Raw genomic sequence first — 15,329 nt, forward strand, 5'->3', positions numbered from 1 at the left:
GCGCTTGGAGGAGGTGGTTTTCAAAGCATATCGAATTTGACACATTTCTGAGTGGCGTATATACTTTTTAAGCGAAGCAATTGTCTCAAGGGTTTATTTATAAAATGATTGACAACCTGCTCATTGCCTTGCTGTGACTGCAAAACGCTGAGGCAGAGGAGGGTGGTGTGTTCATCCACTCAGTAGAAACACGCAATACAGAGGCGAATTGCACTATCTAGTCTAGTGCAAAATATGAGATACTTTTGGTCTGTACTGTAAATGTAACTGTATTGGAGATATAAGATATTTCCATTCTTGCATTATTATTTTTTGTCCGCTCTCTCTGTAACTCTTTTCGGGTGTAAAGTTAGATATTTTCTATAACTTCTTCAGTTACGTTTTCATCATCTTCAGTGTAAAAAAGACATAATTGTGGACTGTGATGGACTGAGCATTGTAAGGCACAGACAACAAAAAATGATATAAAAAAAGTTTACATTTATTTTTTAAAACATCTAGATTGACAATAATGGCCCCCTAAAAGAGGTCAAAGTAACAAAATTAACTGAAGCTTTAAATTTAACAGGAGAGGACAACTGAGCAGGGGGGTATTCCAGAAAGCAGGTTATGCTAGCTCCCACGATAAGTTTGAGGCTAAGGAAGTTGATAACCTCAGCTTTTGGTTCCAGAAATGGAGGTATGTTTCAGGGTAGGTCAAGTTGCCATGGCAACTCATGCTCTGAACATAACCTGGTCTGGAGCAGGTTTAGTTGAAGCTTAGTTTGTTTACAGGGAGGGGAAGCAGCATGGCGTGTCCATTTAAAGATGACTTAGTGGATGAAAAAGCTCAGATAATACTTTTTCCACCATGAGAGGGTGATAAGACCACATATGGATGTTGGAAAGATAAACTTTTTTACTTTGATCTAACTTAATTATTTGCTTCAGTTAAGATAAATCATTTTTTTTGTTAAGTGGTTCCGGGGAGGGAACCAAAATCATTGTAAAGGTAACAGGGGAGATTTAGAGTAGTAATTTTATTATTTGAGTGAATTATTGAAATGCTTTAGGAACAGCTAGTGAGTTCTATTTTTGTATGAGGAGATTGTCTATTTTTATAGGGGTTGGGGAAACTTTGAATGTAAATATTTTAATATTTTGTGTAAATAGATTATCTGTGGGAACCTGGGTGGATAGTAGCCCCCAAAAGAGAAATCCTATAAAGGTGGGAGTTGTAACTAGGGATGGGAATAGAAGCCCCATGAAGCTTCCCTTGGGGTTCATGTAATTGTGCCGGAAAAATGAACCACCATTCAGGGCTTTGAAACCACACAGAACAGCGGCATCTGGTGGCGGACTGGACGTATATCAACATATGTTTCAACTAAGCTCCTTGTAACACTTCAATGTGGAAATGATGATGAAAAAACATTTAAAAAAACAATGTTGTTAATGAGGATTAGAAAAAAATAACATTAAACAACACCACGTGACGTTTTCTGTTAAAGGTGCCTAACACAGCAAAATACACATCACATGAAGAAAATAAACACAAAGAAAAAAAATTTGTAAAACACTGGTCTTGAACACAAGTACTCTGGATGCAAACCCAGTTGACAGTTCCCCTGAGCTATCCCTACTGCCATTATAAATTCATTGAGGTGTTTTATACATAATGTTCATGCATTGTCTTATTTTCTAAGACATTGAGTTGAAACGATCTTGAGCCACAGTATGTTTTTTACCAGGAACTATGGTAAAGTGCAATGAACTGCAATCTTGGGGAAACAATAAAACTGGTCGGGAAATGTTCGGGATTCATTTATTGTTATATTGTAATAGCGCACCCAACTTTTCATAACACAAGTGACATATGAACCTGGTTCGACCAAACGATGCATTTGGCGCGTCATATGTCATCAACCACATGATCTGCGCAAATTGACACACGGCCTGAAATATTGTGCCGAACCACTCTGTTTCATGAAGGTGAAACGCACGCCGAAGCGTCGTGTCAAACGGGCCATCACTAGTTGTAACCATTTGGAGGGTGGTTGTTGGTTAGTGGTTAGAGCTTGGGGCATGACTGTGAATGGTAACAGAGAAAATGGAAAAAAAAAGTTTTGAGCTAAACCCAAGTCCTGAGACTCCGCCTGTACTTTAACCATGATGACGGCCTATGAGACTACGAGCTGAACGTGACAGAGTCCGTGGAGAAAACCCAGACATGCACGGGGAGAAACTCCACACAGAAGGTCCCCCATTGGTCTTCTGTTTCAGGTACCCCAGCTGGGACTTGAGCAGTGAGCCTTGCTGTGGGGCAAGAGCGCTAACCACTGCACCACTGTTCAGCCCCACAATCCCATAGTTGCTTGAAATAAATTTTGGTTCAACGATGCAACTGCAGTACAGGCGTAAAATTCCAGTTGCGGGTGAGGTCACCAGCAGGTTTGACATTCTGCAGCAACTGGGGCAATGATGACGAGCGGTAGTGCCGTGGCAGAAAATTTTTAAATCAAAGTCTTGTTCACGTCCTTGATTTTGAATGACTTATCATGTGAGTTAGTTTGTGTTTTTTTTTTGTTTTTTTGCATAATATAATTAAATGAATACAGTTTTATTGCGAAATAGCCTTTTTTTGACATTAATTGTGGTGATGAAAACATGCAGCTTTAGCAGCTTACTTGATGAGCAAAACAACACAGTTAAGGTAATTTCTAATAAATGCAGATTCAATCTGTTGTGATTTTACACAGCAAATTCCTGAAGCACCTTGGTCCGAAAAAAAACAACCCATTTAACCATAATTTAGAAAAAGAAAATATAAATTAATCAAATGTTTAACAATTGTAATACTTATTTTAAGTGTTATAAACTGTCTCCTGATGTAACAGTAGAAATGTTGTGCTTCCTGACAATGTTAATTAATTCACCCATGTAAAGAAAGTGAAACAAATGCAGCAAGCACAGAGCTCTGTAATACACAAACACTGACAGCTTTGAAAGGAAAAGTAAGCTTAAATGATTAACAAGCTGTTACTTTCATGTCATTTTTACTATTATCTTAAATAATCATTTAATTGGCAACAGTCATTTTATTTTTCCTACTTTTTTCCTGGTTTGAGCACAAGAGAGGAAGAAGTCAAACTGCAGCCTGCTAGAATGATGCCTTCTGTCAGCCCCTAAAGAGAAACCTCTGAAGCACTGCACCCAAAGACTTATCATTGTTATCTCCATTAACAGACTTCCTGTTCCTTTGTACAAATGTTTGCCATCGCACCATCTGGACAGAAGCAACTGTTACTGAGCCCCAATGTTGTGTCATATATTTTTAAATATATTTATTTTCTCAAAACAAATATGGTTATTCCTGTACAAGAAACTGAGCTTTCTTAATGTGATTTTAAAAACGTTTTTGTCTTTTAAAAATGTGAAAAAAAATAATAAAAAGAGATCCCAAATTACACCAACAAAAACCAGGACAGTCAAGTCTATTTAAAGTCTTCTGAGGAAGGAAAACTGATGACAAATATGGCACCAACTCTTCTTTGAAGCACATCAGGAAGCAAAATAAGTGCTTTGTAAAAATGTCTTTAGAATGATTGGTGGGCTTTACCACTTCAAAGATCTCAGGAAGTCCGAACGCTGCTTGAATGGGGAACACACGACTCTGTTCTTAGATTCTATCAAGTCAGAATGCTTTTAAAATAACATATCTACATTTTTTTTAAATCTGGTGTCCCATAAAAAATAAAACATTCATGTGATACAGTATTTTTAACATTTGTGTAAAATTTTGTTCATCTTTTGACATTTGTGTTTTAGTCAAGGATAATATTTTAGACCAATACTTTTGGATGTTTTTCAAGAAACTCACTTTTAGTGAATACCAACTGGGCAAATACAAAAACAAGCACCCTTGTGAAAAAAATAAAAAATACTGGTTAAGGAATAAAATTGGTAACTTGTTTTTATTGCATTGTGGCATTTGTGCGTCATTACCAATGAAACACTGTCAAAGCCGCATGTGCTTTGCAAAGGAGATGAGCTGTAAAATGTAGGTTGCGGAAGGCCATTTCTGTGTCAGACAAAACAAAGATTATTGTTACTCAGAAAGAGAGTGGCTTTGAGTATCAACAGGATAGTTACCCACATACCTTGAAAAGCTTTATTTAGATATGAACACTTTGTCTCACAGATAAAGGTCTGGGCTTTGGGGGGTATGAGAAATGTACCTAAATGGCTTGAGTTTCATTTTGAGTTTATTGATTGTTTCAAGTATAGTTAATTGGAACATAGTTCCTTCAACACAGGAACAGCTTTTATATAAATAAAAAAAAACAATTCACAATCTGAGAGAATACATCTGGATGTCTTACTTTTCATGATACAAACTGAACAGTTAATACTTGAAACGCTAAAGGTAATTAAACCAAAAAGTCTCACCTCAAACAGAGTAGCTGCTTCAAAAAAAGTATAAAACTACTATGTAGATATAACAAATTATACATATTTTTAGTTTTGCTTCATCTTTGTCCTTTGGGTTGCTCCCTTTAGAGCTCACCACAACGAACCAATCTAACTCATCCGCTCACTCACACCAACCGCCCTCGTGTCATCTTGCATCTTGACTGCATCCATTCACTTCCTCTCTGGTCTTCTTCTATACCTCTTTTTTTGTAGCTCCAACCGCATCATTAGCATTACTGTCCCTCCTCTCAACATGTCAGAACCATCTCAATCTAATTCCCCTTCTTTTATCTAAAAAAATAACCTGACATGGGCTGTTCTTCCAATGTATGTTCATTCTTGATCAAATCCATCTAGTCACTCCCAAAAACAACCTCTGTCAGGATTCTGCCCTACCTTTATCCATACCCTACTTCTTAGTTTAAATACCCTGAGCTCCTTTCACTATTTAACAAAGTTTCTGTTCATCTGCAACCTTTCAGCCTTGTAACCACATTTTGGACCTGTTTGGACCTTTTTTATTAGATTTTGAGTAATGAAATCCAAATAAAAAACTTTGGAACATCTCAAAAGTTATTTGTGTTTTTCCATGATCTGCAAGAAAGCTCACACCAGCTCTTTACCTCCTCAGCAACCCTATAATTGAGTTCATACCAGAAACTTAATCTCTATGTGGACGTCTCTAGTTTCTTTCCGGCAGTAAATCTGGCAGGTCAGGCATCGGAGGATCAGGCACCGGCAGGGAGTCCGGCAGGTCAGGCGCCGGAAGGGAGTCCGGTGGATCCGGCACCTGCGGGGAATCCAAGACCAGCGTTGGGTCAGGCATGAAGTCTGGGGCTGGCGTGGAAAAGGGTGCGCCGGCGGGTAAGGCCAGTCGTCGGACGCCGGCGGGTTGGGCCAGTTGTCAGGGTCGGCCAAAGTGGAGGCGGGAACAGAGGCATCCACCGAGTCATCGGCCGAGAGGGCAAGCGGGTCAGGCCAGCAGTCAGCCGGTGTGTCAGACATGGAGTCTGGGGCCGGTGTGGAAAAGTCATGGGGGTGCCGGCGGGTCGGGCCAGTTAGTTCTGTAATGTTTAAGTGAAGACCTAAGTGAAGACACACACAGGTTACGAAGAAGTTCCTTTGGAGATTTCAGGGATCCAATTGTAGAATGGCCCTGTGCCCTGGTGAGCTTATGAGGAAAGGTGATGTCATAGACGTGGAGAGGAATCCCGTAAGTGGTAAAGGCAGAAGACTCCGTGCGTGAGCATCGAGAGCTGAGGCAGCAGATTCCATGCGTCTGGAACCGGTAGAAACAAGGCAGACAAGAAGTTTTTGAACTAACACTGGGATTCAACAAGAGGTGAAGAACCTTCACAATAAAACAGGAAGCAGACCTAAGGAATGCATAATCACAACTGGGTGGTTGGTGGATGGCCAATATGTCCCATCAAGGTTTTGATGTCAACAACGAGCTGGCTGTCGTGTTTTGGGCCAGAATCGTGGGGAGAGAGCTGGTCGGCCCCTTTTGGGTTCATGAAGGTGTGAAAATGACCTCTGAAAAGTATGTGGAGGTTCTAACTAAACACTTCCTTTCGTGGTACAAAATGAAGAACTGTACTTTTTGTAAGAAATTTCTCTTCCTGCATGACAATGCACCATCTAATGCTGCAAGGAATACCTCTGTAGCATTGGCCACTATGGGCATAAAAGAAGATAAACTTATGGTGTGGCCCCCATCCTCCCCTGACCTTGACCTTTTTAAGAACCTTTCGAGCAGGGGTCCCCAAATCCAGTCCTGGAAGGCCGGTGTTCTGCTGGTTTTCCAGAACCCCAACCGTATTTGCTGCTGATTACGCTGATCAGGTGTGTTTAGCCAATAAAGAGCTTCAATGGCAGGTCAGGTGGAAAACATGTTAGACAGTGGCCCTCGAGGGACCCCTGCTTTAGAGTATCTTCAAGCAATACATTTATGAGGGTGGGAGGCAGCCCACTTCCAAAAAGTGACTTTGGAAGACTTTTGAAAAAAAAAAAATACTGTTATCTTTGGGAGGTTTGTTCAATAACATTAAGCAGCAGTGGCTCGGGTGGTTGAGCAGGTCGGCCAATGATTGAAGGATTGGCGGTTCATTTCCCACTCCCTTCTGACAACTCTTGTGTCCTTGCACAAAACACTGGAGGTACTGGTTTTGCACAGGGGCCTTATGTGCGTACCGGCAGCCACGCCTCTGTCAGTCTGCCCCAGGGCAGCTGTGGCTGTGTAGATACCATCACTAAGAATGAATGAGGAGTGAATGAATAATGGATACCCATTGTAAGAACTTTGAGCATCTGGAAAAGTGCAGATAAATCCAGTTCATTATTAATATTATAAAAATTAAGAATTAATTAAGAAATTACATTGCCAAAATTATGCTGACTGTCATTTCACATTGAGTATTTAGAAATATCATAGAAAAATAGAGTTTGCCTAATAATTTGGAACACACTGTAGCTCTCTAGTTTATGAACACTGAACCAACCAGCAAAAGATAGATTATGAAAAAGTGGAGGGCGGAGGTCAGAGCCTTGGAGGTTACCTGTTGTGACCAAAGATGGGTCACAAGATGGATCACATCACTGCAGATACTTTTAGAAAGATGCAAAGCAGAATAATTCTATAAAATATAGATTTTATTTGTACAAATGTAATGGGCCAAAAATCCTTTAGAGAAACTCTTTTAACTCTGACCAAAACTAACGTATTTTCAGAAAGTTTAATGATAAGTGAAATGTACAAGTGTTTTTTACTTTGGGTAATTCTATGTAATTTAGTTGATGCTACTGTATTCTGTTGCTACATACAAATGTCATTTTCAAAGGTAACAGTGTGAAAAAGTAGTTTCAGCAAAAAAGCAGGAAGTCTCTTTTTATTCTTTCAACCAATCACTATGATTTCCACTTTCTAAGCATCTTTCAAGTTATGCATAAATCATCTCTTTGAGTGGAAATACACCAGTTGTGCAAGAGGAGGGAGATGTGCCATAATGATCGGAGAGCTGTCTGCTTTCATTCTTCTCACTGCAATATGTAAGTTACAGTGTCGAATAAATAAAACAAGTTTAAATGCGAAGTAGGTGTCTTTTCCGCATCTTTGAATTGTTCTCATTGCATTTGTTTACAGTCGTGACCCAGCCGATGGAGACTCCTTCAAAGATCTCTTTGACGAAGGCTGAACTGGGCGATGATGTGACTCTGATTTGTTCAACTACTGGCATTGATAATAACCTACTCAGCTGGTTTAAGTATGAGTTAGGATATGTGATTAAAACTGTTGGTAAGATTAATTATGGAATAGTGCAAATGTATGGGCAGTTTAACTCTTCAAGATTCGGGATCATTCCAGAAGCTAAAGGGGGTTCTCTCAGCATAAGTAATGTCAGCCAAGAGGATGAAGGAACATACTTATGTCAAGCAGGATCATATTTAACAATGAGATTTTTTAATGGCAGTCACCTGGTTGTAAAAGGTAAAATGTGTTTCTTTTGTTAAAAATCAACAGAAGCTATTTAATTTATAGAAATTGAAAATTTTATTGTGTATCTCACAGATCCCACAAAGAAACAAAATGCCGTTCATGTGCAACAAAGTTCAGATGCAGAGTCAGTTTTCCAGGGAAACACATTCAATCTGCAATGTTCAGTTCAGTCAAAGATCAAGAAGAACCCAGATCCGTGTTTGGGAGAACACAGAGTCTACTGGTACCAGGCTGGATCAGAAACTCATGCAGACATCATTCACGCAACCAGTCCCAGCTGTGATGACCATGGAAGAAGATGCGTCTACAATCTGTCCAAAACCCTACAGAACTTCTCCGATTCTGGCATTTCCTCCTGCGCCGTGCTCTCATGTGGACAAATTCTGTTTGGAGAAGGAAACAAAGTGCGGATGAGTATGTGTTAAACTTGTTTTATGTAAAATTGACATACAAAGTTTTCAGGTTATTAATTTCAACTGATTATCTTTTGTTGACTCTGACTTTATAAAAAAATACTTTATAGATTTAAGGAGAAATCACAGACATAATTGGAGCAAATTTAAATTCATAATGACTGAGTAGGATGTTTTCAGGTAAGACTTTGTACCTTTTGCTCCATTGTTTTGATTTTTAGGTTTCTGTAATTTCCTACTGTTTCCTACTCTCTTTGAAATCAAAGCTGTTCTTTCTTAATGATTCAACACATCTATAATTTGAATAATTAAAAAAAATGAGAACCCCTTAAAATCTTTTTGACACACTTTTCAAATTAAGTACTTCTTTTGTAGTTTCGTTTCCTATCAATTTCTGTAAAAATAAAAATATGCGAATACATTTAGTTTTTATTCATTGTTTAGACTAATCACAGTAAGGGCAGTGGGTAAAAAGTTTACATTTAAAAATTGAAATTATGCTTTGAGTTTGCCTTACATGGGAAACGTAAGGAGAACGTAGAGGTGCTCCAATTTAAATTTTGGATTCAAATTTGAGAAAAATAAGACATTTATGCGGAGCCCATGATCATAAATATTCCCACAATATGGTAATATTCAAATTTCTGTCTGTGTATATCTCTTTACAATGCATTGGAGACATGCAGTTCACTCCGTCCTGCTGCAAAAGTTGCTTTCCGCCGCTACTTCCTTGTCTCTGTGACCCACATTAGTTCAACAGGGGAAAATTCAGAACAAGAATCAAACTAGGGGATCTATTTATTATTGCTGCTTCCCCATCCCGCAGCGATCACCTTATAGTCAACAGAAACATTAATGAGGCAATTGCAAAATATATTTTATTACTGCTTTTAATCGGTTATCTTATTTACCATAAAGATGTACCCGAAAGCAATTAGGTTAATTTCCAGTTGAAAATATTGGGCGTGTGAAAGGTCACAGTTATTTCGTGGGAACAAATTAGTTTTTACTTTAGAAACGGCTGCATTTGTCTGGACAATAATTCAAATAAAAGCGCTTCAAACTGCAATCATTTTCTTAACATTTTCAACAACTAACACAAAAACTGCAGAAGTAATAGAAATATAAACTGTAAAAACATTTTTTTTTTATGTCTTTCTCATCCCAGAACAACCTGAGTTCCTTTATCTCCTCATACTTGGAACACTGTTGGTTTGCAGCGTCCTTGTGAATACCGCTTTAATCGTCATCGTAGGAAAGGGTTGTTGTGAGCACAGCAAAGGTACGTTTACCATGTTTACTGCAAGTATCACATACTGTTATCCTATGCAGTACATATTTTTTTTTCTTGGTGCATCAAAGATTTTTTATTTTTCAAGGATTTTAATTTATAGATAACTTTTTTTCCCCTTTTTTTCTTTAGTGAATAGAGAATCAGAATTTATGGAGGTATAGTGTAGAAAACTGAGTTAAGAGCCTGACCTCAGGCTGATTGCAGTGTCATTAAATTTACCGAAATGGACTGCAGTTTGAAGTTCTCTATCATGGCTCATATCAAAATCTTTAGTATGTAGGATTAAGTGCAACTTTCTTGTGCCACTAGAAGTATCACTGAAAACAGAGCAAAACAAAAAAACATTTTCATATCAAAGTTTTTTAGATTTTTATTTAGTTTGATCCTAATTGAATTTTCATTATACATAATACAAATAATAGGATTTATTAAGCTTTAATTTCGTTGTGATTAAAGTTGAGAACAAAACTTGAATTGGGAGATGAACTTCCCAAAAACATCCCACAGTATCTCAACTTACCCCACTTCTTCTGCCAACGCTCTGAAGTAGAAAAATATGGCAGCAAATAATCTCACTCCTAAATTATGTCACACCCATTTTCACCCATAATGTAAAGTGCATTCTAAATAAAATGTATTATTATTATTATTCCACAGCAAAGAATTGCAGGACATCGTGTTTACTGTTCTGCATTAGGACTACCACCAATGATAATGAGCCCAGATTTCACACTCCTAATAACATCACTTTCCTCATCTCCCTCTAACTTTAAACCTTCAATCTGACTGCTACAAGCAGGATGTGGAGCCAAACTAGATGGAGTATCGTTTGAAAGCTTTGGAGAGTCATTTCTGTAATCTTTAAATTGTTGTTTAGCTTAGTTCATTTGACTGATCCAAACTAAGTTTCATCTCCAAAGATATCTTAGCTTGCAAGACACATTTCCTTTTCAATGACACACAAAGCAAATCTCTCATTGTTGACCTATCACTTTTGTTACAGACAAATAATAATAGGGAATAAGAAAAAAGTAAGTAGGGTCTTGTTTTAAAAGTTTCTTTTATAATCTAGGTTCTATCTTGATTGATAAAAGTGATTCTAATTACTTTAAAGTTTGCCATAAGGAGTAACCCACCCCGTGTTGTCATTCACAAACCTAAGCTTTGAGTCCTTCTGGGATATGAACATGTCCTTATCTAGTATTACTTGTTGCTTTTAAGTAACTTTTCCACCCTTAGTTATGAATTGTGAGTACGAAACTACTTGATTTATTGTTTTCTTTGCTCTATGTTGCCCTTTTTATTTATTTTTTAAATCAGATGCTGCAGCTCCGAGGCATCGTAAACGAGAGAAATCAGCCGAGGATGATACCAACCTGGTATGTATCATCTACCATAGATGCAATCTAAACGCTTTCAAACACAAAAACTCTATAATAAAACCAATATAAGAGGCTGTGTAAATGATTATTATTTAGATGTGTCAGGTTTTTGACACTCTTTATGTGGTGTAGGGCAGTAATGGTTCATTTCTGTGACTGTGGTTGCCACTACGATTCCAAGTCGATATTGGTTAATATAAACCATCCAATCCGATCTGATTCAGTGAACTAAAATGGATCCAGGACAGCTTTAGCAAAAGTTCAACTAGTGAGACTCAGATATAAATACGTGGTACTGAACAGTGCAGGTGAGGTTTGCCAGAATCCTTGTATTTCTTGCAAGAAGAATTTCCCCATTGTGGGATGAATAAAGTATCAATTAGTATTATGATAAGATAATTAAGTGTAAATTAAACAAACAAGTAAACAATAATGAATGTCAAATCCATCAAATCCATCCATAAATCATAATTTAGTTTCATTTAGTTCAGCCCACTGTTGTTTCTCCACATCCAAATAATATAAACATGACTTTATTAGAGCTTCTAGCACACTACATGGTAAATCGAGTCACTGCTAAATTCAAAGAATTTCCACACTTTGGACTGGAATGATGGACTGATCAGTTTTACTGCATCACGTGTTTTTTGTCCAATGTGATGAAACTTGGTCATTTTTATGTTGTAGTAAATTAACCCTATCATGTCTCAATCCAAATGGTATTTTCCATCAGTAATAGATCAATACATTTCATTTTGAAATAACTTTTTGATATATGGATCGATTCCAATAACAACTTGCCTTAGGCTGATCGATCTAGTTGAATAAATCGAATTATTGATTAATCGTTACACTCCGATGAATCAGGTCTCTGTTTTTAAGTTCGTATTTCTGTTGAAAGTAAAATAAAGATAACAAGAACAAGGACTTTTTTACTACAGGGATGACTGATCTGCTGCATTGCGTGTGGTTTACCGTTAACAGCAATGTCTTTTGTTGCAGGATTATAACAGGGTGTTAAAAACTGTTTTAGACTTAAACTTTCAGAGTTTTCTTTAACCATAGTTGTTAACATCACAATATTATCAGGTTTTTAAACAGCAAACTGCATTTAAGGTCTGTTTGAAACAGGAAGGGGCTTCCCAAATTAGCTGTTGGACAGAACAAGTTAAAAAAAAAATTAGCCTTATGTAAAGAAATGTATCAGACCTTAGTGACAGGATTACAGGGATTTCTAGGCTACATTTATAATCTGTAAAATTGTTCTTTTACAGGATGATGAAGAGGCTGAGCTAAACTACGCAGCATTGAGGTTTCCACCGAAAACAAAAAACCTGAGGAGAACAAATGAGTTTACAGAAGACAATTTCTAGTTAAAAATGCAAAGAAGATCTCAATATGAAGTGAAAAGCACTTTACACTCACAGTGCCATTCACACACACATATTCACGCACTGATGGCGGCTCCAATGCCAAATACTGGTGCCAACCTTAAACCACCAGGAGCAATGTGGGGGTTAGTGTGTTGCCTAAGGGGCGGGAAGCAAACTTGTTATCTTCAGAGGTTGACCGCTCTACCTCTGCACCACTTCATGTACTCAGCTTGTTCCACATGCCAGTCACAAGTATTTTTACAAAAATGCCTGCATATTTTGAAGTTGTTAGGGCTTGAAATGTACTGTTTGCTTATGTATGCAAATATGTGTGTTCATGTATTTTTGATACACATCTTGTATTAAGGATATATTTTTGTCTGACATATTTAATCAGTAGTTGCTCAGCAGAAAAAAACAACAGCAATAGAACATTGCCACGTGTATTTGCAATTAGATTTCTCTGTCCCATTCTGTGTGCTTGGGTGATGGGCTGAAGCAAAGGCCTCCCTAAACTGCACCTCAGAGGTATGCACAAGTTAGGGGAGTGATAAGTACTACCGTTTAATGACATCATCAATAGTTGTCGGTCATCTACGTTAGTGCATAGCTGCCAACGTTTAGAAATAACGTCAATTTTTTTTAACCCGTTTTATCCCTTACAAAGTCAAGGGCTGTTGGTTCCTAACCCGGCCATTGTTGGGTGAAGGCAGGGTACACCCTGGACATGTTGCCAGTCTGTCGCAGGGCCACAATCACACACTCAAACACACACACCTAGGCACAATTTAAAGTTGTCAAGCCAGAGTTGCAAGACAAAACCCACACATGCAAACTCCTCACCTACAGGTCCCAGCTGGGACTAGAACTGGGACATTTTTTTTTGTGAGACAAGGTTACTAACCACTGTGCCACCATGCAGCACATGACAACAAGGGTCATGCAAAAACAGAAACCCAATACTTTAATTTAAACGTAAACTTCCATTCTTTAGAGCACACCCACGTGAAGAAAAGCTTTTCTCCTCTGGCCACAAGTGCAATGCAGATCACCCTACTGGCAGAGGGATACCCACCCCTAAGTCGCTACAGCTCCTCCTTAAAAAATAATTTCTGGACACCACTACAACAGGAGCAATAGGGAGGAGCCAGAGGGGTAGGGAAGCAATTCCGATTCAACCTTAGTGTTTTCTACTTCATTGATTTTTTTTTTCATGCATTACTTTGGTCTCTCACGACATTGTACATTGTGTGTGCATTTTGGACTGTGAGCTTTTTTCTTAACTTTCTGAGATCTGTGTTGAATGTTACAATGGCTTCTGATTAGGTTTAATATTGCAAGTTAGGGAAGTTAGGGAAATGTTCAACATATCAAAAGTATTTAATTCCAGATTCGCACATGAGTTTACAAAACATTGAATCATTATTGATATGCTGCTTAAGAGTTCATTTCAATAACGTTTTGACTTATCTTTATTTGACAAACATCCAACTTAAGAAACTGCATGTATGTCTTTACTGTAAATCACAACTTATTAGTTAATTCTCTGTTATTTTAGAATTTGAATGTTAATGTTAAAACTTTGTTTTTGATAAAAGCACTTTCATTTAAACATCATGCAAACTTCCTCTCAGAAGTATTTCATGAAGTAATGTGAAGTATTTTATGATTGTTTGTAGTTTTACATCACCTCTCATTCAACAAGAACTACATTTAATGTCACATCACAGCACAAAGTGTTCAGAACATTTGTGAATAAACATGCTTTTCTCGTTCTTAAATATTTTAACTTTTTCTGACTGAAATATATATACGCTTTTATTGGCTATTAGATAAGTCCGCCTTTTGGGTCAAAACAGTGATGAAACCTAAGAAACTGCACATTCTGAGAGCTAAGTAAAAAGAGAGATAACCAGAAAAAGATGTCTCCCCAAGTATTTCCCAGGACCTTTTTTTTTCCAATTTATTTTATTCATTTTATTGTGGATTGCTTTTTCTACTATTCTGAAGTTTATCAACCTTTTTGCTTCTTGTTTTGTAACTGATTAGATTATCTATGTTGAGTCTAAATTCCAGAAAACGTTCAATCCATCATGGTTGCCTGTCAACAATGTCAACAGCTTTCAGCCACACCAAGTCAGAAGATCTACAAGAAACCAAGTGGTGGATGCAAGCAATTTTTCACCCAGCTATAGTTTTTGGTTTACCTCATTTGTTTTTAGGATTACAATATTTCTTGTTCATTTTGATGTTTTACTTTCTATTCAACAAACTTTCGCACACCTTAATACACAGATCTTATTGTATTGGACCTTTTTTGCTATTGTTTATATTTTCATGTTAATCTTGTAATAAATATCAAAAAGGCAGTCACTGTCCATCTGGTTGTTTTTTTAATGATGAGGTCAGTGCAGAAGAAAACTTACAGCCAGAAGCAAAATGATATGTTATTGAAATAACTCTTTAATAATTTTTAGGGATAAGATTGCTACATTTTAATCAATGTGTACTTTTTATCTTAATAAAGTTAGAAGATCGTTCACCTTACCAGACAAATTACTAAATTTAAGTTTCTTCAATTTAATTGAACTTAGTATAGTCAAATTCCTGATTAGTTTGGAACCCTTTCACATCAATATAAGATGAGATCAGTGGTAGAGAGAAACGTCTTAACCTTTGTGCTATCCAAGGCACGTCAGGTTGAGAGTTGGGTCATCTGGACCCCACATGACAGTGCCCTGAAACTTTTTTTCCCAATGATTCTTGATCATCTTCACTGGTGTCCATGGATTACATGAAATCCTCCCCACCATTATCCACCTTTGTCATGATAGGGAGAACACGTCAATGTAAGGGTGGGGTCATCCGGACTCCATAAGATAGCACAAGGGTAAAAGGCAACATAACATTATGGCACAG

At 37.6% G+C, this 15,329-nt stretch overlaps 1 protein-coding gene and 1 long non-coding RNA gene across 3 annotated transcripts; both read left to right on the forward strand.

The window, feature by feature from the left end:
* The first annotated feature begins 7,270 nt into the window (after positions 1-7,270).
* LOC111948060 (uncharacterized) lies at positions 7,271-8,631 on the forward strand. Of its 2 annotated transcripts, XM_078953500.1 has the most exons (3): positions 7,271-7,500; positions 7,595-7,939; positions 8,021-8,631. In XM_078953500.1, the coding sequence occupies exons 1-3, from the start codon at positions 7,458-7,460 to the stop codon at positions 8,371-8,373; spliced, it is 741 nt and encodes a 246-aa protein (XP_078809626.1). In that variant the 5' UTR covers positions 7,271-7,457; the 3' UTR covers positions 8,374-8,631. The 2 variants fall into 2 exon arrangements, with proteins under 2 accessions (XP_078809626.1, XP_023815213.2); XM_023959445.2 differs by having other exon boundaries at positions 7,448-7,939.
* A 467-nt stretch (positions 8,632-9,098) lies between these two features.
* LOC144994699 (uncharacterized) lies at positions 9,099-14,716 on the forward strand. The gene is made up of 3 exons (XR_013658296.1): positions 9,099-9,643; positions 10,976-11,034; positions 12,312-14,716. It is a non-coding gene; the product is annotated as an uncharacterized LOC144994699 (long non-coding RNA).
* Positions 14,717-15,329: the final 613 nt, after the last annotated feature.

Source organism: Oryzias latipes, chromosome 10 (genome assembly GCF_053564925.1).
Source record: "Oryzias latipes strain Hd-rR chromosome 10, Olatipes_Hd-rR_3.1".
Taxonomy (NCBI): Eukaryota; Metazoa; Chordata; class Actinopteri; order Beloniformes; family Adrianichthyidae; genus Oryzias; species Oryzias latipes.

What these genes read in the sequence shown, in the direction of transcription:
- LOC111948060 (XM_023959445.2), top strand. Translation starts at nt 7,537, where the DNA reads ATGCGAAGTAGGTGTCTTTTCCGCATCTTTGAATTGTTCTCATTGCAT. An exon ending in CAGTCACCTGGTTGTAAAAG is followed by an intron (nt 7,940 to 8,020) that starts GTAAAATGTGTT and finishes TGTATCTCACAG; the next exon opens with ATCCCACAAAGAAACAAAAT.